Source organism: Schistocerca americana, chromosome 2 (genome assembly GCF_021461395.2).
Source record: "Schistocerca americana isolate TAMUIC-IGC-003095 chromosome 2, iqSchAmer2.1, whole genome shotgun sequence".
Lineage (NCBI taxonomy): Eukaryota > Metazoa > Arthropoda > Insecta > Orthoptera > Acrididae > Schistocerca > Schistocerca americana.
This window is the reverse complement of record NC_060120.1, coordinates 1052727298-1052751020: the sequence shown is the minus strand read 5'-3', so window position 1 is coordinate 1052751020 and position 23723 is coordinate 1052727298. Positions and strand designations below refer to the sequence as shown.

Here is a 23723-nt window from a genome sequence, read left to right as displayed (position 1 = left end):
GTGCAGATGATCGGACACAAGCGCACTAAATACAATCCATTTTCTCAACATTGATGATAGATACAGATCATCTCAAGTGAAAAATTCAATATGTTAGCTCAGTTTCGTATGCCATCATATGTGGACTAACAAGCACCAAACGCAAACTCATAATGACCCTTATTTTTCATTACAAAGTATTCCAATTTAATGCAATACATTAATAAATGCAGATAAATAAATAATAGGCAGTTCATCATGAAGCTGACAAATGACACTATGAGATGTGTGAGAATCAATTTTTTTAACCAAATAGTTTCTTTAAAATCATTTGAGAAACTTTGCAACTGGTGTGCACCCACCACTGTTCTCACAGTGTAGCTGAGGCAAGTAATCCTCCACAAACTCTGGTAGTTGTATCACTATCTGCTTGACCATTTAAGGTTTGCTTTAAGTCTAAAAGACATTGATTCTTATCCTTTGCCTCATCTGTGGATGAACTTTTCTCTAAACTATCAAGAAGCAAACATTTTTCAAAGAGCAGTCTTGTAGAGGTAGATTTTCACTTGCCTTCTGACAAAGGCTCAAGCAAGGTTTTAGTTTGAACACACCATTTGGATCATACCAATATAACTGGTTTGCATTTTGGCAAGGCTTACTCCCCATCACATTTCATAGGTTTCTTGAACAAAAATCACAGGGATTTTGTGTTATGTAAAATGTCTCAATGACATCTTTGTCACTGATTGCATGACAGAACATTTATGTAACGAGTGTTTAGTTCTTGTGGACCTGACACCTAAAGGCCTTGAGTGTCACTCCTCCAAATGTATCTTCTTTAAACCAGTGGCCATCTATTTGGGCTAAGTCCTCAGTGGAAAGGGCCACTGGTGCAGTAAACAATATGTAGGGAATATTAATAATATGGCTGTGTCTAAATATACTAATAACTTTAAAATATTTCTAGGAAAAGCAAATTACAAGATGCAATTTATTTACAGTGCAAGGCAGCCTCCACAGTCCATCCATTAAATCATTTCCATAAAAATGAAATGCATTTTCAATTGTCACAAAAGTGCCATTGGACTTTTCAGAAGTTAAAATCAGCCCTCAGATCAACTCTCTCCCATGGGACTGGCCAGCCCTTTGCTGTTGATGATGGTCACAGATGCATCCCTAAGAATGTTGGAGCTGTTCTCCCTCATAAGTTAGGGGATGGTATAGAGGGGCCACTGTTGTTTATGTCAAAGACACTTATGCCAGCTCAAGAACATTATTCACAGATTGAAAAAGAAGCATTGGACATCAGCTATGGTGTCCATAAATTTTTAATTTTTTTATAGTCACAATTTCATCTTATTACTACCCACAAACCGTTCTTGTCCACTTTTGGACCCAAGGCAAAATTGCCAGAGTGTATGGTGCAGCATCTTCATTGATAGTCTCCCTGTTTGACAACTTCTAAATACTCGATACACTATCAACTTTCGCTCATCATTCTAATGCGAGTTCATTGTCTCACTTTCTGGCAGGTGTAGGCCCTAAATTTGACCAACAGGAGACAGCTTTTGTTCTTGCCTGAAAACCCCTTCTGCTACAAAGTAGATCTAGTATGTCTCTTTATTTATCTCTTTAAATTGTTGATATTTTTCTTGTCCTTCCAGAATTGATTTATCCTCTCGCTATGTTTAGCTCGGTGTTGTTCTGTCCATTTCCCCATAGATCTTTTGGGCTTTTCTTCTTGCGCAACTTCCCAGCAGTGGATATTTTGTCTGAAGATTTTTTCGATCTGCGATGTCTGCGGATGTGATGTTAGCATTTTTGAGATCAGTTTCAACTTGTTTAATCCATACTGTTGCTGTTTTTAGTTTCTGTGAGCACAAGAATTTTCTTTGTTAATCTGTTGTCATCCAGTTCCATGATGTGTCCATAGAACTTCGGTCACCATTTGCGGAAGTCTGTTTCAATGTTTGAGTATTTTTCTGTTGTTGTCTTTGAATGTAGCCGATATCCTTCATCTGTGACCTTTGGATCCAGGATTTTGCAAACGATTTTCCTTTCAACTTTTTTGATGTTGTTGAGAACCCCTTTGTAATTGAGGTTTAGGGTCTCACTTGCCTACAGTGTTTTCGGTTTGATGGTAGTCACATAGTGTCGAATTTTTGTTTTGATATTCATGCACCTTTTGTTGAAGATGTTCAGTTTTCCCACATGCTTTTTCAAATTTTGACTTCAAGTGCTTTTCGGGCTAATCTTTCTGTTCCTGTGGGTTCAATGATTTCACCCAAGTATTTAAAGTGATTGATTCTGTTTATTGTGCCATATTCTGTGATCAAATTTTCTGTTTTGACGTGTTTTGTGGCCACAAAGTCAGTTCTTATGAAAGAGATTTGGAGCCCAACTTTTTCGGCACATTCTTTGAGTACTTTGATCTGACCAATTGCTGTTTATTCATCCTCCAAGAGGGTCACAAGATTCTCGGCAAAGGCTAAACATGTGACATTGATGTTATCCCATTTTTTTCTAGCTGTTTTGTTTTCTCAGTTCCTTTTCCCATTCTTTGATGACCTTATCGAGAATGATGTTGAAGAGTAGTGGGGAGAGTCTGTAATCCTGTCAGATGCCAGTTTTGATGAGGAAAGATTGGGAGATTTCTCTGCTGAACTTCACTTTGGAAGCTGTGTCGGTTAGGGTTTGCTGGATGAGTCATCGTGTTTTCGGGTCAAGACTGCTTTCTTTGAATATATTAAAGAGGGATTGTCGATCAATGGAGTCATAGGCTTTCTTGAAGTTGACGAATGTGCAGATGGTTGGGCGATTTTGTGTGGCTCGAAGTTTTAATGTGGATTTCAGGTTGAAAATTTGTTCAGTGCGTGATCTGTACTGTCTAAACCCTGTCTCATATTCACCAATTAGGGGCTTGAGCTGTTCTTGTGCATGTTGTAGGAGGCAGGCAGAGAGCATTTTGTAAGGGATGGGGAGGAGGGAGATTTTCCTGTAGTTATTTATGTCAGATTTGTTTCCTTTGTTGTGGAATGGGTGGATGAGTGCATATTTCCAGTCATCTGGGAGTTTTCCACTTTGCCAGATTTCTGGGGTGATCTGCGTGATTTCCTGAAGTGATCATAGCCCCAGATTTTTCAGTAATTCTGTGATGATTCCATCTTCTCCTGATGCCTTTCCGTTCTTGAGTTTCTTGATGTGGTGATGGATTTCTTCTTTTGTTAGTGGTTCTGCATTGGGTTTTGTGAGCTCTGGGACTAGGTGTTGAAAACGTTTGGGTGGTTTGGAGCAGTTGAGGAGGTTGGAAAAGTACTGTGCCTTGATTGGTGAGTGCAAGTTTTTCATTTCATTTCCTGAAAGTCAGATTTTGCAGTGAGTAACCTTTAATTTTGCTCGTGAAAGTCTTGTAGAAATTTCTGCTGTTGAAGTTCCTGATGTTATCCTCTATTGATTTGAGTTGTTCAGTGATGTAGTTGCATTTTGTTTTCCTGATGGTTCTGTTTGTCTGCTTGCAGATGTTGAGGAAGTGCTGTTGGGTTTCTGGTGATTTGTGGCTGTTGTATTTTTGGAAGGTGAGTTGGCAGCTTGATCACAGTCAGAATTCCACCAGGGGTGTTTTACCTTCTTTTGCAGTGGAATCAATTCTTTTGCTTTTCTGATTTTTTGTTCCAGGAGTCAGTCCAGTTGTTCACCGGTTCTTTCTCCCATTCTTCTGTAGAATTTTTGATACATCAAACTTTTGGATGTGGGCTTTTTTGTGGTGAACTCTCTTTGGGAAAAATTTTACTCTAATTCATGTAAGGTAGTGGTCCGAATCGATGTTTGCACCTCATTGGACTTTGACATCATGGATGGTTCTGTAGTGGGCATGGGAGATGGCTATGTTACTGATCTGGTATTCACCAAGTTGTTGGATTGGTGATCGCCATGTTTTCTGTTTGTGTGCGGGTTTTCTGAAGTGGGTAGACATAATCTTGAGGTCAAATTGTTGGCAGATATCAACCAGCCATGTGTCTCTTATTATACTAATTCCTCTTTAATGCATTCTTAAGGAGATTGAGCTACCTTGGTAGGCTTTCTTCATCTGATATTGCACGGGCCCTGTGGTGACAGCCTCATGCTGTGAAGGATGATGAAAATGGGCAGGCACAAACCAATGTGGTGGCTCTTCCATACACACTACATCCCAAAGTGTTATTTACTTTGTGCTTCACTAGGACAACCAAAAATTTTCATATTTTTGGAGCCCTGAAGAAAGACTTTTGTGGCTATCAATTTGCTTTAGATGAAGTGGAGATGTGCAAGCTTGCATGAAATCATGATTCTGTAGGCAACCACAAATATTTTTCCATGAAGGCGCTGACCATCTTGCCTCACAGTGGGAAAAATGTATTAAGAATTATGGTGGTTATTTTTGAAATAACAAGCAGTTTACTTATTTTTTTCCATCTGTCTCATTTCCCTTTGACTGCTCCTTATAGTAGCGTTCATGGGAATCACCCATCATACTGCTGTAGTCACCCACAGGATACAAGAAAAGCAAGTCTTGTCCTTATAAGACAAAGAATCACTTACACACATCAGTGACTGGACATAACATCTAAAGAATTGCTCAAGTTCTCCTTAGGAATGGCTTCCTTACTCTCGCCTGATTTTGAATGTCTGACAGTAAGGAAACAACAGTTGCATGAGTACCAAAGATGGAAACCATAATCAATCTCATGGGTAAAGAGATTAGCAATGTGGTGCAATTAGTTCTGGAAAAAGGAGTCAATTTTACACCGCACTGGCTACTATACCTGGAAACATATTTGGAAAACATGCCACACACTCACCAAAGTCATACCACTGAAAATGAACATCCTAAAAGCAGAAAGAGCTGCTATTCAAGAACTATGGAATAATCTTGCATAAGTAATTTTACCTGCAGACAAAGGAAATGCACCTGTACTACTTCCATTGTCGAACTACAATTGCAAAATGTACAACTTACAGAAAATTTAAAGGAGACCTGACAGACAGAATTAAAAGGAAGGCCTTCAAGTTATACAGCAGTTCATGCAGAAGGAAATAGTCAAAAATATACAGCCACAAATTCTTCTACAGCCTATTGTACATAGGTAATCCAGGTGCACTTATGTGGCAGCCGATCAAAAACGTAACAGCAGTATTAAGCCACTACATCACTAAATGTCAGCACCACATCATTCAACCACGGCAGGAACTACAGCTTTGCAACCAGGTCCTTACGTTGAGCTCTGATGCAATCTCCCTTTCACCCGTGTGCTGGTTTCTGATTCCCTCAAGCTGATCAGGAGAAGTGCAGTATCATAATGAGTTGATTTGAACTTGTCTTCACATCTACATCCTCTCTCTTCAATAGCAACCATTATGAAAAAATGGACAGTGTTGCCATGGGACACCATCTTCCACTGGTAGTGCCAAATTTCTTCATGGAAGATTTCAAAGAAAAATCTCTGAAAAAAGCTGCACTGAAACCCACATGGTTCTTTGGATATGTTGATGACACATTTGTGTTGTGGTTGCATGGACATGAAAAGCTTCAAGAGTTCCTTCAACATCTGAACTCTCTGCACCTCAGCATCAGATTCACCATAGAGGTGAATTTGGATCTCTGAGTCAAGTGCAAAATTCTAATAGTATCACGTGAAGCTGACGGTAAGGGGCACTGTCAAAATATCATGTTTCATAAATGACTCCACCTGGCTGGACACCTGAGAGCCACACAGATATTAGTGCTGTTACTGACACTAAACTTCTTGAGATTCACATTCAAGGATATCTTAACCGAGTTCTCATATTGCATTCTAAATTTGGAACTGCCAATACGAGCTACATAGTAAGAAATTTTTGCAATGCAGCTCATGATGAATTACTGTGGCACTGCATAATATTTTTGGGAAATGAACACCAAACCAAAACAGTCTTCAGGAAACAGAAAGCAATAATAAGAATAATGGCAACATGTAAGCAGCAGGGCACCAAGTAAATCTTTAAGAATCAAAAATCTTATCATTTCCTGCATTTCTATATTTGGAGTATTCTCTATGATTGTACCACCAGAATTAACAGTGAAATACACATTAGTCACTGCAACACAAGCTCATGTCTAAAAGGTGTCTATCATGCAGGAACAAAACTGTGCAATAGATTACATATATAATCTCTTTCCGAACTACTTGTTTGAAAAACACCTGTGGCATTCTATCTACTCAGTTTTACAGTACCTCATGCATGAAAACATGAAGTCATCCACGTAACTTTACAAATAAATTGTAAGTATATGTGAACCAATTCTTACTCAAACCTGTAACAATTCATTATATGGTAACCAATTTGTAACATTAATTTAGATGACATATACTTCTAAGTTGTGAAACCAATGTGTGAAAAGATTTTCTGTTCAACATCTTGAGCATGACATAAGTGTTGGAAAAAAGACTTATATGGGCAGAAAATAAGTAAATAAAAATAAAATAAAAAACTTTGAAATCTACATAGACAACACACAAAATGATACAGAAGACATTACATAGATTTTAATATTAAGTTGGTCCGTTCCTGGTAGCTGAGTGATCAGCATGACGGAATGTCATGCCTAACCGCCCGGGTTCGATTCCCGGCTGGGTCGGAGATTTTCTCCACTCAGGGACTGGGTGTTGTGTTGTCCTTATCATCATCATTTCATCCCCATCGATACCCAAGTCACCGAAGTGGTGTCAACTCTAAAGACTTGCACCAGGTGACCGGTCTACCTGACGGGAGGCCCTAGCCACACGGCATTATTATTATTAGTATTAACTTTCCCATTCTTGTGTATTACAACTGTAAAACAGACTTGTTCCCTATCACAGTAAGATGTTGCAATTATAATCCTAGGAACAAGCACATAACTAAGCAAATGACCTCTGACATGCCATTATACACACCAATGGACAACTCAGATTCACATAATATTTCAAAGTTTCTCTATTCTTGTCTTCATTTTTCTCCCAATATAAATGCTCTCCCAGTTTTCTACTTTCAGTAGTACTCCTAAAAGATATAGATTTTCTGGTTTTAAAAACAATACTGATATTCCACAAATTGTTTTCAATTTATGAGAATTCTGATGATTGTTTACTCGATCATCATTTTTCCCACTGTTCCATGAAAGGTGACAGGAAGGGAATTTTTGTTATGATTATTTTACCTAAATAATTTATAAACAAGATCTCCCCAGGAGCATTTCACTGCTTTAAATAATGACTTTATGCCTAGATATTATGAGTAATGATGCTTCTACACAAAAGGTAATAGAAATTATTGCTGAAATGTTCTGTTAATACAATTAGTAAGGGCAGTTTGTTTGGCTGTAGTGATTTGTCTTTGCCAAGTCTGAGATATGTAATAATATTTACTTTTGAAGAGAATGAGGTGAAATTAGTTCACAACTACTACACAAGACAATAATCAATAGACACAATTTATCCTATAAATTACACACAGTTAATGATTTTGTGAATGCCCAAGTGGCAAAGTTGGTCCAAATACTATGACCTAAACCAAAATCAAACATTCAGGTAGCACTGCAGCATCATAATTACCAACATTTGAGAAGTATATAAACAAAAATAATCAGTTTTTGAAAATATAAGGGGATAGATAAAAAAAAAAGTCTACCCATCACATGACAGCAGGAGGAAACACACAAAAAATGTTAAGGAAATGTGCAAGCTTTTAGAGCCAGTGGCTCCTGGGGAGGAAGATGGATGAAGGAAAAGGACTGGCAAAATTTAGGAAATGGGTAGAGTTATCAAAAGGTTGTTCAGAACTCCTGGTCAGAGGAGAAATACTGGATGGGATGAGAAGGAAAGACACTGTTGGGGAGTGCATTGGGCAAGATTTTGAAACCTGACAAGTTAAAAGTTGAACATAGGGTGGAAAGGAAGAGAGAGATTACTGATAAAATATCATGCAAGAGTTAATAACAACAGAAAACTAAGAGCATTGTAGATGGTAATCATGTGACGGACATGTGGGTGGAGAGGGGGTGAAGGGGAATAAACAGGCCAGGAAATAAAAGATATAAAAACTAAAAGGGAGTGAAGAAACGAACAGTTACTAAAATCAAAAGCTAAGACCAAATAAATTTTCATAAATTGAGGCTGGGTGGAAGGCAAGAACCAAGGGACACATAATGCTGGTTCCTACTTGTGTAGTTCTGAAAAACTGCCATCAGAGGGGAGAATCCAGATGGTGTGTGTGTGTGTGTGTGTGTGTGTGTGTGTGTGTGTGTGTGTGTGTGTGTGCGCGCGGTGAAACAGGCATAAAGATCATGACTGTCATGTTGTAGAGAATGCTCTGCAACAGGATATTGTATGTTGCCAGTATACATCCTCTGTCTATGCCCATTCATCCTAAATGATAACTTGGTGGTAGTCATACCAATGTACAAGGTCAAACAGCATTTTTACTGGTACGTGACATGTGTCATTTCACTAATGGCTCTCCCTTTAGTAGTATATGTTTTTCCAGATATGGGGCTCCTATAGGTGATGGCAGGAAGGTGGATAGGGCAAGTCCTACAGAGGTGACAGTCACAGGGGTAGGAGCCAAATTATAGGAAAATGGTTGCAGATGGAGGATAGAGTCTGGACCGGGATACTGCAGAGATTTGGGGTGGGTAGGGGTTGAAAAGTCTTCTGGATGTGATGGACAAAAAGTCAAACAGAACTGACCATATCTCAGGACATGATTTTAGGAAGTCATAGCCTTGTCAAAGTAGCTGATTAATACATTCAAGACGAGAACAGTATTGAGTGAGAAGAGGTGTACTCCTAAGTTGTTTTTTTGGAGGGATCAGCAGTACCAGGATTGGATGTAATAGCCCAGGAAATCTGCTTTTCAACTAGGTTGATGGAATAATTACATCCAGACTGAGTTGAGAATGTTGGTGTATTGCTGTATAGAGTCTGCATATGAACAAATGTGTTTGCCTTGAATGCCAAGGCTATACAGGAGGGAACATCTGACATGAACAGGATGGAAACTGCTAAGTAGTATGTACTGTTGCTTGTAAGTTGGTTTAATATGAACAGAAGTGTTTCCTATGCTAAGACTCCTACTGCTGTTACTGTCACCACCGTAACACTTGCCTATGCAGTCTCAGTGAGGATAATGTCACCATCAACCAAAGTAGCATCAAATTAAGAATGGAATCATGTGAAATCTAATTGAGAAAATGTATTTAGAGTGTCCAAAAATTTTAGCAGATCAACCTTACCATGAGTCCACATGGGAAAGGTGTCATCAATGTATCTGAACCAAACCAGGGACTGAAGGCTATTCCAGGAAAGCCCTTTCCAAGCAACCCATGGACAGGTTGACATAAGAAGGAGCCATCCTGGTTCCCTTGGCTGTGCCTCTGATCGGTTTGTATGTCTGCCCCTCAAAGCTTATAATGAAAATACTGTGTGATGGCGCAGAACGTGACTATGGTTTGCAAAATATTTTGAACGTGGGTGGGGTATGCCATCATTTATCTCTGAGTGGATACATTCTTCTCTTCATGTGCTATTATGGGATCTTTTCCATTCTAACAGTCACTGCATTTCAGAATCTGTCTGTGTTTTCAGAGGCATGGAATTACCCGCTTTTTTAAATTTCATATTCTATAACTTATACATTGTTGTGCCAATTGGGGAGTGCAACTGAACTTACATATGCAAAGAGTTTGCTTTAGTATTTTCACAAAAAGATCTTTCTTACATTGTTAATAACTACTGTTTTAAGGTGTCACCACTATAGGTGGGAATGCAAATAGCATGTCACCTACTGCAAAAATGTGAATGAGCAGGAAAAGTGCCAACTAGAAAAGTACATTTTATGCCTTAGTACCTCCTAGTCAGTTTCCTAAAAATATGGCTATTGTGTGGCTTCCTAGCTCATGAAGGTGTACTTATGGTACAATAAAATGACATAGTTTGAATTAAGAGCTTTTCTCTCCCAAACGTTTGCAACAGCTGTTGTAAGAACTCTGCAGCTGATACATATTTAAGAACAGAGTTGCAGATACTGATATGGACAATACCCACCACAATTCATAGTACATTTGTTCTAAAGTGCAAGTTGTGCATTCCACAGTATTCTGCTCAATGTAACTCAATATTTGCTGGAACTGTGAAAACAATGACATATCATAAATTCCACTTCCTAATTACACTGTTGTGCAAAACTTAAGGACAAATGTAACTTTCACATGATCTGTCACTGTGAAGTAACAGAGTTTGATGAAACTTGGACCCAACATACAAAGAACTGCTACATTACCATGAAGAAGGTAAGTGAAATAAATATGCAAGAGGCAAACAGAAATGACACTTTTGTTCAAAGACAATAATCATACTAAATTCACTGCAATTAATGATGGTCCCATGGATGTTACAAAAAGCAGGACAAGATTCTTAGTAGGGTGTCTGATCACCACAGATGGTGATCGATGCATGTTCTGCAACATGCTCCCACGTTGGCCACAAAGTTATTAAGAAGTTCTTGTGATAAGTGTAGTGCACCAGTTTGGATGTGCACTGTCCTTACTTCTATGCTTAAGTGAAATCAGGTAAGTCCTGTTTATGTAAATAATTTTTGTAATCAGTTTATGTTTAAAATGTGTATTAAAATGTGTTTCTTTTTTGTTTGTTACATGTGTTTGTGGAAGTTTCCAAGACAGCATTCCAGTAGTGTTCCCCCTGTGTCTGGCTGTGCAGGACACTTAATGCAATAGAGCTGAAAGCTGTATGAGCAAGAACATCACTCAACCATTGTTAAAATTCTATGGATTTATTATTAAAGAATTGTGTCACAAAAATGTTGTAAAATGTAGAGAATTCTAGCTGGATTTCCAAACTGTAAAGATGTTAACATTAATGACTGTATGTTGTATTATGAAAAATAAAACACTCAGTCCATCATTAAAATTCTGTTGTCATTGTACCCTTTATTTGATTAAGGTAGTGAAGAATTATTTTTCTGAACACTGACTTAGCTGAAATGTCTGCAGAATCTTCAAGTTGTAAGGCAATATTGAAATGCATCATGAAACAGAAGAAAGTGCTGAAGACATTTCTCATGATTAAACTGTGTTTTCTGAAAAGTTTTGTATCACACAATTCATGAAGTTGGAGCACATTGAATTTTTCATGAATTTGATTCTAGGACTGTTTTGAGGGATACAGCCTTAATTTCAGAAAGGCAAAAAGTGACAAGTTGAATTTTCAAAAGTACTTTGTGATAAATAATTGAAGAGCTTGGTTATCAGAAAGTGCTCAAGGTCAATTTTGATCTATGTGGTGACTAATCATCAATCTCTTGTAAGTTAAGCACAAAAACTTTATCATTCATTTCACAAGATTTTAACTATTGCAGCAAACCAGAAGGGACTTTCAAATCTAATTGAAGGCATAAACCACGTTAAATTATGTTACAGCAACTAAATATTTATGATAAATGGTGTTTAAACACTGTAAGTTAATTGTTATGCTACAGCACAGCTAAATAATATCATTGGCAGCCAGAGTTTTGCTAACTTGATGATGCATTGAGCACAGATGACAACTGCTGGATGGTTGCTCGTACATGTGGACATACTGCAACATATCTCCCCAACACATCCCACAACTGGTCAATGGATTTTAAGTCAGGGGTATGGGGAGGCCAGTCCATTTGTCATGTAACTCTTTGTTCCAAAAGTTCCTCCACCTGCACTGTTCAATGCAGTCATGCTTTGTCATTCATCAAAATGAAGTCACGGCCAAATGCACCCTTCAAATGACACACATGGAGGGGATGTACAGAATCACAATAACATTGACTTATGAATGCACTGCATTCATACATTTTGAGGACAATACACTCATGCAACATTATGCCTCCACACACTGTAAACCTGGACTACAAAACAACCCAGCAATGCTCATGGATGCATTATGTGTTCCTACCTCTCACCATATGATATTACATCGATCATTGTCGAACATGAACATTTTAGTGGTCCGGATATTATGGTGTGGGGAGGCATAATGTTGCATTGTCGTACTGACCTCCAAATCTTTGAACACAAGTCACTCACTGATCACTACTTTTGCAAAACTGTACTTCTTCCCCATGTGCATGTTTTCCAAGGTTCATCCAGCCCTGACTTCATATTTATGGATGGCAATATGTGACTTCATTGAGTTGTGCAGGAGAGCTCCTGGAATGGGAAGATATTCAGTGAATGAACTGGCTTGCTGGTTCCTCCCTTCAACCCCTTCCTCCAACCCCCTCCCCACCACCCTACCCCCCCCCCCCCCCACCCCCCTACTTAAATGTTATCAAGCACATGTGGGACGCACTGAGGAGACGCAGCACGTCCACATCCGCCAACAACCACAACTGCACTGGTAGATGAGTGGAATGCCTTACTGCAAGAACTACTACTCAACCTTGCAGCGAACATGGAAGCACATTGCACAGTATGCATTGGTGTCTGTGGTGATCACAGAAACATTTCCTACCTTTTTTAATGTCCCGGGGACCATCATAAATTGTGAAGACTACAGTGTAATTATTATCTTTGAAAAAGTACCATTAGTAACATTTCTGTTTGTCTCGTTGCGTATTTCTTTCACTTATCTTCTACACTATATGTACCAGTTCTTTCTATGTATGGTCCAAATATCATTGTACTATGTTACTTGGCATGGAAGTTCATTTCATCCTAAAATTTTGCACACTGGTGTAGTTTTTTTTTATCATAGACTTCAGACAGCATAAAAAATTGCTACTATTTTCCACAAATTTTTAACAAAAAATTACTGTAATTGCCATTTATAATAAAAAGAGCCACATCACATAATATATATGTGTTGTAATTATTTTGGTGCAAAAATTTCAGCTGTACATGAAGTATGTGAATGTCTGGAACCTGTGTGAAATTACAATTAAGCAGCCTCTCCTAGGGCCTAGCATCCAGCTCTACTGCCACAGGTGTCTATGGGTAGAGTTGGGCTTTGTACCTACTGAAGGTGGACATCAGCCTGTCCACTGACTCTTTGTGACTTACACACAAAATAAGTCAAAATCTGTGTACCACGTTATTAATTTTAAATGGGGGTAAAATTTTATTTTTATCATTAGAAGGACTGGACAATTTCCACTCTTTTACAAACAAAGTATTTGAATCATCAACCTCATTTAAATATGTCCTTTGTTAACGTTGTGAAGCCTTATTCCTAGCATCCTAAGGATCTTCAACCAGGTAGATGTAATTTATTGTTATTAAAACCCAGTTTGTATCCTGAAAACTCCGGGTTAGAATATCAACAACAGGAATATCCAATATCAAGGAAAAGACAGATTGCTATTTACAGCAAAGACACCTGTTACGTTGCAGACAGGCACAATTAAAAGAGACTTACACATTAGCTTTCTCTCTCTCTCTCTCTCTCTCTCTCTCTCTCTCTCACACACACACACACACACACACACACACACACACACACCTAATGCACACGACAGCCATCTCCAGCAGCTCAGACCAGAATGCAATTGTCTTGTGGAATGGAAGCAGCATCCTGGAGGGACAGGGAAGGGGAATGGATAGCATAATATGAATGAAGTGAGAAAAGAATGCTGTCTGGTGGACTGTGCAGGGACTAGACTGCCGCAGTGGCAGCATCGGTGGGTTGTGGGACATGGAGGTAGGGAGGTTGTGGGGGCAGGGGGGGGGATATTGAGCAGAAAATAAGAGGGGTAGGGAAAGATGGGTGGGTGCATTGGCAGATGGTGGCACACAAAGAGGGTCGGAGACGAGAATAACAATGAGATGGTATGACATATGGGGTGAAAACTGTCGGGTGGAGGGTGTGGGGACACTAAGTTACCATAGGTAGAGGCCAGGATATTTTTGGAATTGGAGAATGTGTTGTAAGGATAACTTTCATCTGTGCAGTTCAGAAAAGCTGGTTGTGGAGTGGAGGATTCAGATGGCTTAGGTAGTGAAACAGCCATTGATTTCAAGAATGTTATGTTCATCCGCGTGTTGTGCCTTTGAGTGGTCTACTTTGTTCTTGACCACAGTTTGGCAGTGACCATTCATCCTGATGGATAGCTGGTGGGTAGTCATACCAATTAAAAAAGCTGTGCTGTGATAGTACATGACATGGCTGTTTTCACAAGTGGATCAGCCTCTGATGGAGTACGATAAGCTTGCGACAGGACTGCAATAGAAAGTTTTTACTTTTTTTATTAAAAATGAAACTCCTTCAGCTGTACCTAAGATTTCATATTTATCTGGCTACTATTTTTGACATTGCGTCAATACCATCTTCAGTCCCATACACTTTGATGAAATCAGTTGTGTGTGGCTGAGTACTAGAAGTCTGCGATGAGACCAATACATGCTGTCCATGGATGGTGGGCAGTAACTAGTATAAATAGGAAGTGTTGGGTGGGTGGACTGGGCAGGTCTTGCATCTAGGTCCTCCACGGGGATATGATCATTGGGGCAAGGGCTTGGGATTGGGAGTGGCATAGGATGGACTAGAACATTGTGGAGGTTGGGTGGGTGATGGAACACCAGTTTCAGAGTGGTGGGAAGAATTTTAGGTAGGATGTACATCATTTCAGGGCATGATAATAGGTAATCAAAGCCCTGGTGAAGGACGTAATTCAGCTGCCTGCAGTCCAAGGTGTATGGGAGACAAAGGGGGCACTTTTTGTGGCTAGTTCTTGGGGGTGGTGGGAGGATTGGGGGGTGTGAAGGGAAATACCACAAGAGATCTGTTTATGGACTCAGTATGGAGGGTAGTACCTGTCTGTGAAGCCCTGTCAAGACCCTCAGCACACTGGGCAAGGGAGTTCTTATCACTTCAGGTACACTGTCTCTGTGGGGCCAGGTGGTATGGGAGGGCTTTTTTTGATGTGGAAGGGATGACAGCTGTTGAAAGGCAGGTACTGTTCTCCACTCCCAAAGTTATCCTGGTCTCAACCTATGATAACATACTGTCTCACACCTTCCACCAAACAGTTTCCACCTCCTCTGTCCTATCAACTCCTCCATATTCTCATCTCCCACCCTCTTTGTGTGCTGCCTTCTTCCAATGCACCTGCCCATCTTTCTATACTCCTCTCCTTTTTCCCTCCTTCCCCCTCCCCTCCTCCCACCTTCCTGCCCCACAGCCTCCAAATGCTGCACCTGTGGGCAGTCTAGGCCCTGCACACACAATGTCTCTCCCCCCCCCCCCCCCCCCCCAGCCCCTGTACACTGCTATCCCTTCCCCTTCCCCCTCCACTTCCCCTTCTACACTCCCTCCAGATTGCTACTTCCATTTAACGTGACTGTTGCATTCTGGTCTGAGTTGCCAAAGATGGTGGTCATGTGTGCATGAGGAGTGCTTCCTTGTGTGAATGAATGTGTGTGTTTCTCTTTCTTTTTCTGATGAATGTTGTGGCCATGCATCATCTTTACAGTAAGTAGCATTCTAGCTTTCCCTTACACTGCTGATATTCCAGCCTGGAGTTTCCATTGTTTGATTTTGCCTAGTGACTTTTCTTCCATCCCACAACCCTATGATGTTTGCCTTTATTCTTTACAGCATTACTCTTCGCAGCATCCATTCTTTCGTTTCTTTCCTGTGTTTAGTTTCTGTCCTTTCCTGTGTTTAGTTTATTCACAACCTTCCAAAATGCATACACTTCCAAATTATATTTTATCAATAATCGTCAGTGCACAACACATGACTCCATGACTGTAGGGATTTTTGATGCAGCATCTGATGCCCCACATACTTCATACCAATAATTTTATTTCTTCCTGTTGATCTCGCTTCATCTCCCATCCCCTTGTACTTTCGCATTTTACTTTCCACGCCTATCCATGCCACACAAATTTGTGATCCTCAAACTAACAGATCTCCCTCCCCCCTCTCTTCCCCTATCGCAACACATACATAGTCCCATACATCAACCATTCATTTTTGCTCATGTTTCTGTATGTTTTTAACTTATTTGTGAGTATTTCCACCTGGTTTCATGCTATTTCAAGTACTTTAACATAGTTGAGTGTACTCTTACATATCCATGCATATTTTTGCATGTTTTCACATATTTTTTGTGTGTCTTTTCTGTTATCCAGCTCACCTCACAATCATCTAACACCTTGTTTTGCCCATTTCTGCATCATTCCCACTTTCCTTACGCTATCCCTGCCACAATAGACACCTGCTCTATCTTTCTGCAGCTGTTCAGAAAAGTATCCCTTTGCCCAGTCCCATATTCTGTTTCTTAAATGCTGCCTGAACCATGGGACGCCCACCCCCACCCCACCCCAAATGGTCTACACACAGAAATTCCTTTCTCTAGATCCCACTCTTCCTTTCATTATGACCTTCACTTTTTCAGAATCAGCCAGTCCCTGGCTGTCACAAATCTGGTACTGCAAAAACACATCTCAATGGCACAGACATCTCAGAACCACATCTACTCCCTCTGCAAGATACTGCTACTGTGCAATTCCTGGTTTATGTATCACATCTCTGAAATTGAGTCCCTTGCTCTCCAGCACTTAGGGGAGTGTTTCAGACAGCACATCCATAAGTTATCCAACTTGCTGACATCCTACTGCTACCTCAGGGCACCACTGTCTAAACCCTATCCTAACCAGAGGTTCTTCCTTGTCAACCCCTCTTAGCACCCAAACCCTGCCTAGCTGACCATTCAACTTACCAAAACTCCCCATTATACCACCATTGAACTCTGCTTCTCCCCATGCATGACAACTAATGAATCTTTATCATCCCCCCTCCCACTTAATCATCCACTGGTCACCTTCAAGGACTTTCTTACCTACAATTTGGCCTCACAATTCTTCCCCAGGTCCCTTCCTCAGAACACCAACCTTTCAGCACAAGAATGGATGGTCATACACAGCCTCAAAACAAATCCTGACTTAATCATCCTACATGCAGACAAAGGTTCCACCAGTGTTACTATGGATCACAGTGACTGACTGACAGAAGGCCTCAGCCAATTATCTGACTACTCCACCTATAAACTCTGACAGAGTGATCTCATCCCAGAAGTTCAACAAAATCTCCAATTCCTGCATAAAGCCTTAGCCCCACCCCAGAACCTCTCCCCTAAAGCCATTTCTTTTCTCACCCCTATGACACCCCACACACTCAACATCCATATGCTTCCCAAAATCCACAAACCAAACAATGCTGAAGAGTTGTTCTTTTGAGGCAGCCACAACTGTACAAATCCATTTAGAAAACTGAAGAAACTGCAGGACAGTTACTTAATTCATAATCTCTTATTGTGTACACGACCAGTTTTGGAAAATTTGATATTCCATCATACAGTGAAAAAAAAAACAACCCCTTAATCATCTGAGGTCATCCTCACCTCATTGTTATGGAACGAAGATTCCATGCCAGAAGAATAAAAAGGACAAAAATTCAATAACAGTCATTTGCCCATGCTGCACTTTTTGTGTTCTCAGCCGTTCAGCACAGGGGAATTGTTGTTATGGAATTCTGACCCCTTTTAATTTTATGACACAGAACCTTTGGTTCCATGACAAAAATGGGTGAGGGTGATCTCAGACAATTAAGTGATTTTATTTTTTACATAAGCTGATATAACTACATGTGTTCCAAAACTGGTCATGTACACAATAAAAGACTGAGGATCAAACAACTGTCCTGCAGTTTCCCCATTTTTCAAAACAAACAATCCTGGATGTCCCATTGTGGCAGGTTATTGTGCCCCCACCCTCAACCAACTGTCCATAATCTAGGTTCCCACATAAATAATAATCACTTCTTTCACCAACTCTCTACCATACCCACCCCTCTACCTGTCTGGATCCCTCCTCATCACTGTTGGTGCCACCTCCCTATACACCAACATCCCTCACATCCATGATCTTCCCACTATTGAATACTATCTTTCCCATGTCCTTCAGACTCCAAACCCACTATCTCATTCCTCGTACAACTTACTATCTTTATCCTAACTCACAACTACTTCTTCTCTGAAAGGAAGATATACAAACAAATTGGCGGCACAGCCCTGAGCACCTGCATGCTACCCTCCTATGCCAAAGGGTTTCTGAGCCATCTACAGGAGACCTTCCTAGCCCCGCATAACAGCAAACCCCCAGTTTGACTCAGGTTCATAGATGGTATCTTCATGATGTGGACTCAGGGGGCCAAGCCACCACCCTATCTTCATTCCATCACAACTTCAACACCTTTTCTCCTATCTGCTTCACCCAGCCCTCCTCAACCCAGCATACCACCTTCCTGGATGTTGAAGACCACCTCTTTGAAGGCTCCATCTACACCTCTGTCCACTTTAAACCCACCAACTACCAACAGTATCTACATTTTCACAGCTGTCCCTTCTACACCAAAAAATCTTTGTCATACATCCTGGCCAACAGGGGATGTCATATCTGCAGTGAAAAGATCTTCCTTGCCAAATATGCAAGAGGGTCTCACCAATGCCTTCACAGACAGGCACTATCCTCCAGAGCTAGTCAAACAAACATATCTCTCGTGCCTTTTCCCCTTAGCCCCCCAATCCTCCCACCACCTACAAGCAACAGACACAAAGGAGTGTCCCCTTCATTATCCAATACCACCCTGGACTGTAACAACTGGATTACATCTTTCACCATGGCTCCGATGACTTATCACCATACCCTAAAATGAGTGACACCCAAGAGCCTTTCCAGCCCTCAGGAAGTGGTGTTCTGCTGCCCACCCAACCTCCATAACATCCTAGTACATCCATATGCCACTCCCAGTCCCAACCCCTTGCCCTAAGGATCATATCCCTGTGGAAGACCTAAATGCAAGACCTGCCCAATCCACCCACCCAACACTTCCTATTGCAGTCCTGTCACAGGCTTATCCTACTCCATCAGAAGCCGATCCACTTGTGGAAATAGCCAAGTCATGTACTACCACAGCACAGCTTTTTTTTATTGGTATGGCTACGAACCAGCTATCCATCAGGATGAACAGCCACTGCCAAACTGTGGCCAAGAACAAAGTAGACTACCCAAAGGCACAACATGCAGATGAACATAATGTACTTTAAATCAATGGCTGTTTCACTACCTCGGCCATCTGGATCCTCCACTCCACAACCAGTTTTTCTGAAATGCACAGATGGAAGTTATCCTTACAACACATTCTTCAGTCCCAAAAATATCCTGGCCTCTACCTACGGTGACATAGTTCTCCACACCCTCCACCTGACAGTTTCCACCCCCTATGTCCTATCATCCCCTCATTATTCTTATTTCCTACTCTTTTTGTGTGCACCCCTTTGTCACTGCACCCACCCATCTTTCTCTGCCCCTCTCCTTTTTCACTCCACCTGCCCCCCTCCAACTCCTCCAAACTTCCTTGCCCCACATCCTACTTACTCTGCCCCTGTTGGCAGTCTAATCCCTGCAAATACTGCCAGACAGTGCTCTTCTATCGCTCCAACCTTGCACTGCTATGAATGTATGAGTGTTTCTCTTTTTTTCTGGTGAAGGGTGTGGCCTAAAGTTAATGTGTAAGTGTCTTAATTATCTGTCAGCAACTCAATGTGCTATCTTTACAGTAAGTAGCAATCTGTCCATTCCTTACATTGTTCATTTGTAACATGTTTACTCTTTATTGTTCATTTTTGCAAAAAATAACAAAAAGTTAGAGTATTCTCTTACAGCTATAACTCACCAACAGCAATGAGAGCCCAGCCATAACAGTTGAACAGATAGGGAAGCCATAGTACTCCATAACAGTACCACCTACAGAAGGCCCCATAACTTCCCTGAACAAAAGGAAATTGAGTATTATTCGCATATAGCAAACATTAAACTATTTCAGAATAAAAACTATGGCATATATTTTTTTTTTTTTACTTTTTGAATCTGTCATATTAATTACAGTAAATATTTAAATGAACCAACCTGTAACTGGCAACTAAGAAAGTGAAATTTAAAAAAAAAATTATACATGTCATGAAACTTTTCACTTTGAAACAATGTGTGTGCTGTTTTGAATTTTCAAGCAAATTAAAATGGTGTGCCAGACTGAACTCAACCTTGGAATCACGTATTTTACAGAAAATGTGAGCACTGCATGTGGAAGGTGAGGTTCAGAGTTTTAATCATGCACTCAGTTACAGTCTTCCAGGGAGTTTCATTTCCTCACACAAATATAAGATGAGAAATTACCACAACACCCTCCTTCCCCACAGGTGATTGGGACATTAAGAAATAAAATTAAATTTCTGGTTTTAGAAACAATGACTTACACTTCCAGAATGAATCTCTCTTTCTGCAGTTGAATGTTACAACATATAAAATTACCACACACCATTTGTGGATGAAGCAGTAAAGTGGGAAAGTAGTAAAAAAATATATATATACTCTGCATTTATCTTGTTTTACTATGCACTCGAATGAGCTTTCGCAATGCAGCAATTGGATTTCAAGCAGCTAGAGAAGACAATGAATCATTATGAAATTTATAAATCTGGAAGTAATTATTTATGAAAAGATAAAAAATCTATATCTACAGGCACACAGTTGTTCCTGATCCATTGTCTGCATTATTAAAAGCAATATGATCTTTTTTCCTCAATACTCTAATGAATATAATTGTAAAATCCATCAATATAATAATTCTATTCATAATTATAGACACGTGCAAATAACCAATGAGAGAACTTCACTCTGCCAATAAAACCATAACCTCTGCTTACCACTGCCTTTTGTAATATTGACAAATCACCATTTGCAGCATGTTCTTCTATGTACAATTCTACTCTTTTATATCATTACATTTTTAGTTACTTGGCAGATATATGAATTCTATAATGATTTGTTGTCACCTCCTTTCATCTATTCACAGTCTGAGGGTGAAAAAAGGGGGAATGAGAGTAGTACCTGCTCTAGAAGACACTATCAGAGTCAGGTGTGTGAGAGTGAATCAGTAAACAGGGGTATTTTTTTCTGCTTCATAGGTTGACAGCACTGAATAAACAAGGACATGGCTTGATGTGATGCAATAATATAATGACAAGACTTAATCTCACTGTTCTTCAGTGGGTAGTTCTATTTGTTGTGATTTTAGAATGTTTTATTGTGGAGTGCCTGATTATATGTATGAATCAAGCAAAATGTGAGGGGAGTGATTTATTAATGATCTATTTGTGTAGTATTAACTTCCTTTACTTAGCCTTAGACAAGTGTACAGGATATACAAAACATTACATGTACACAATAGCAACAAAGATAAACTAGTAAAACAATGTTAACAGTAAAGAACTCACGCAGAATGAAGATAATGAGATAAACACATATACAAAAGCTGATTTACATAAATAAATAGAATAAAACTGTATGAGTAATAAAAATATGATGTACTATTCTGTTGATACTACGTATGCAGCAAAATGGAATAAAAACATCCTTTATCACATAGACATGAAAAGGCAGTAAAACAGTAATAAAAGAGTTACTCCAACACTTTGCCCACCACAAATGTGTGACCCTGAGTACAAAAGCTCATATGATTTCCAGAACAAAATCTCATAGAAAGTGGAAACATATAGAAGCATAGCAAGTGCTCCACAATTGGAATCACAAAAAAGGTCCTTTGCTTGCAAAAAAAGATGTGGAATATTTTATTTTTATCTTATGTGTATAGTTGAGAGTATGTGGAATCCAAGTTCCTGACTTTCAAAACCCTTGGGACAACTCTTTATGGCAAAAGACCACAGAATTTTGCTGCTTTTTTCAGATTTTTGCCTATTGCTTGGAAACTATGCATGCTGGTGAAAATGTTACCGTTACTAAAATGAAACAGCATTAAATTTTGTGTCAAATGACCTATTTAAATATCAAAATTGGTTCAGCCATATGGCCACAATCAGTTGTCAAAGTTCAGTCATTTTAACAACTTGGCTAAAAAGTCGGTTCTAACACCTGTAACTCAAAAACAGTTACTCCAAATGACAAATGTTAAGTTATCAAAGTTGTAGAGCATGAAATTTCATGTTACAAAAGCATCTAGTTTCTCAGTTTTAGACACAATTAACTGTTCATACACTTGAAAAACCAAAGTAATTCCATTTTGTTGTTTTTTGTAAGTCAAATTCATTCAACAAAATGAGGATTCCAATAGCAATACATAGATCTGTCCCACCATCAGGTGTAGAGGTACCTATAAATCTCTTTCAACTGACATGTCATAAACAGCCAAGGCTGTCATCCCCTCTGTTCTTTTGTTATTGTTTCCATTGTTAGGCACACCCAGTCTTCGTGCATTGCAAAAGGGAGATGTTCAAAAGTCCTTGAGTCTTGCAAATCAACATTTCCTCATATGAATTTACGTTTTTGTGTAGTCAGTGCATTTAAAATGAGTGCTCCAGATGATAAGGAGGTGTGTTTTATATGTGATGGCAACATGGCAGATGATGATGTGGTTAAAATGAAACATATTGGACTGGAAATACTTCTACTATCCAGTAAAGATAGGAAAATCACAACACATCACAAGTTATTAACTGGTATGGCTGAAGATGGAGTGGACACTGCTTGTCTGAAGGAGTAAAATAAGACAAAACTGATTTGATCGTCTTTGACAAAAGGCCCTGCACTGCCAATGCTGAATCTTCCATCATACAAAAAAGCACTTGGTTTTAAAAAACACTACTTTTATTGTGGTGAAAAAATTGATGCCAATTGGGAGAAATTTTGCACACTTGTTCATAAAGTGATGAAACTTGAATTAAGCAATGGGGTAGCTGAAACGATAAGGTGATGATTGGGCTTGCAAAGAATTGGAAAGTACCTTTTGTGAGGATGTTTGTGCTAAAGACGCTCAATATCATAGCTTTTGTCAGAGGAATTTTTACCAGCAAATCAGGGGTGGAGGAAAAAAAAAGGAAGTTCTTGATCCACACAGACAGTTGAATCAGTGGAAATTATTATCAGACAACCAGAAGAGTGCCAGTTTTTTTGCAGGGCTTAAAGAACCATATGATGAATTGCTGGGTGGCAGATGTAAGGACCATAAAAACCCACCTCTTCCAGAAATATGTTGAAGAATGACAATTGTTGATAGACAGTAAAAGAGCTCAGTACTGTGTTTCAAAAGTACAGGCTACAAGATTCTATCTGATAGTTTTTATGGCAGCAAGCTATCAGATCCACAAGAAGAGCATCTGAGAATTGTATGTACTGCTGCAGATATACTTTGCGAGGACATCTGTACTCAAGGTCTATAATTCATCACAGTACCCCCAACTGGTTATATCTCATCACATGTCCAATCAGTGATCTATGAATCATTGCTCCTTTTCTCTAGTTATTGCTTTGAAAAACAAATCAAGATCTCTACATAAATTGAAAAAAAGTGTGTTGCTTTGTCACATGCAGTGACTTCTGCAGTAAGACCATGGTTATTTCTATCTTCACTATTGATTAGGCCCAGTACATTCATGTACGTAAGATTCGGATCAAAACTTATTGTCGACACTCTTAGTGCAATTGGATTTGCAGATATGGAAGATCCCTATTTGAGACGTCCTTGACTGCATGACCTGAGCTTCCTAACATAGCCAGTGAAGGATTCACCCAGTTCATCTTTGATAATGCCAATTTTAACTTCCGCATGACTGACAGGTTG

At 39.6% G+C, this 23723-nt stretch overlaps 1 protein-coding gene across 1 annotated transcript in view; it reads right to left on the bottom strand.

Annotated features, from left to right (window-relative positions):
* LOC124594670 (MFS-type transporter SLC18B1-like) overlaps positions 1-23723 on the bottom strand; it is a 321099-nt gene that overhangs the window by 30046 nt on the left and 267330 nt on the right. The window contains exon 11 of the mRNA XM_047133038.1: positions 19764-19857. Within this exon, the coding sequence (XP_046988994.1) occupies positions 19764-19857 (94 nt within the window). The remainder of the gene's footprint in view (positions 1-19763; positions 19858-23723) is intronic.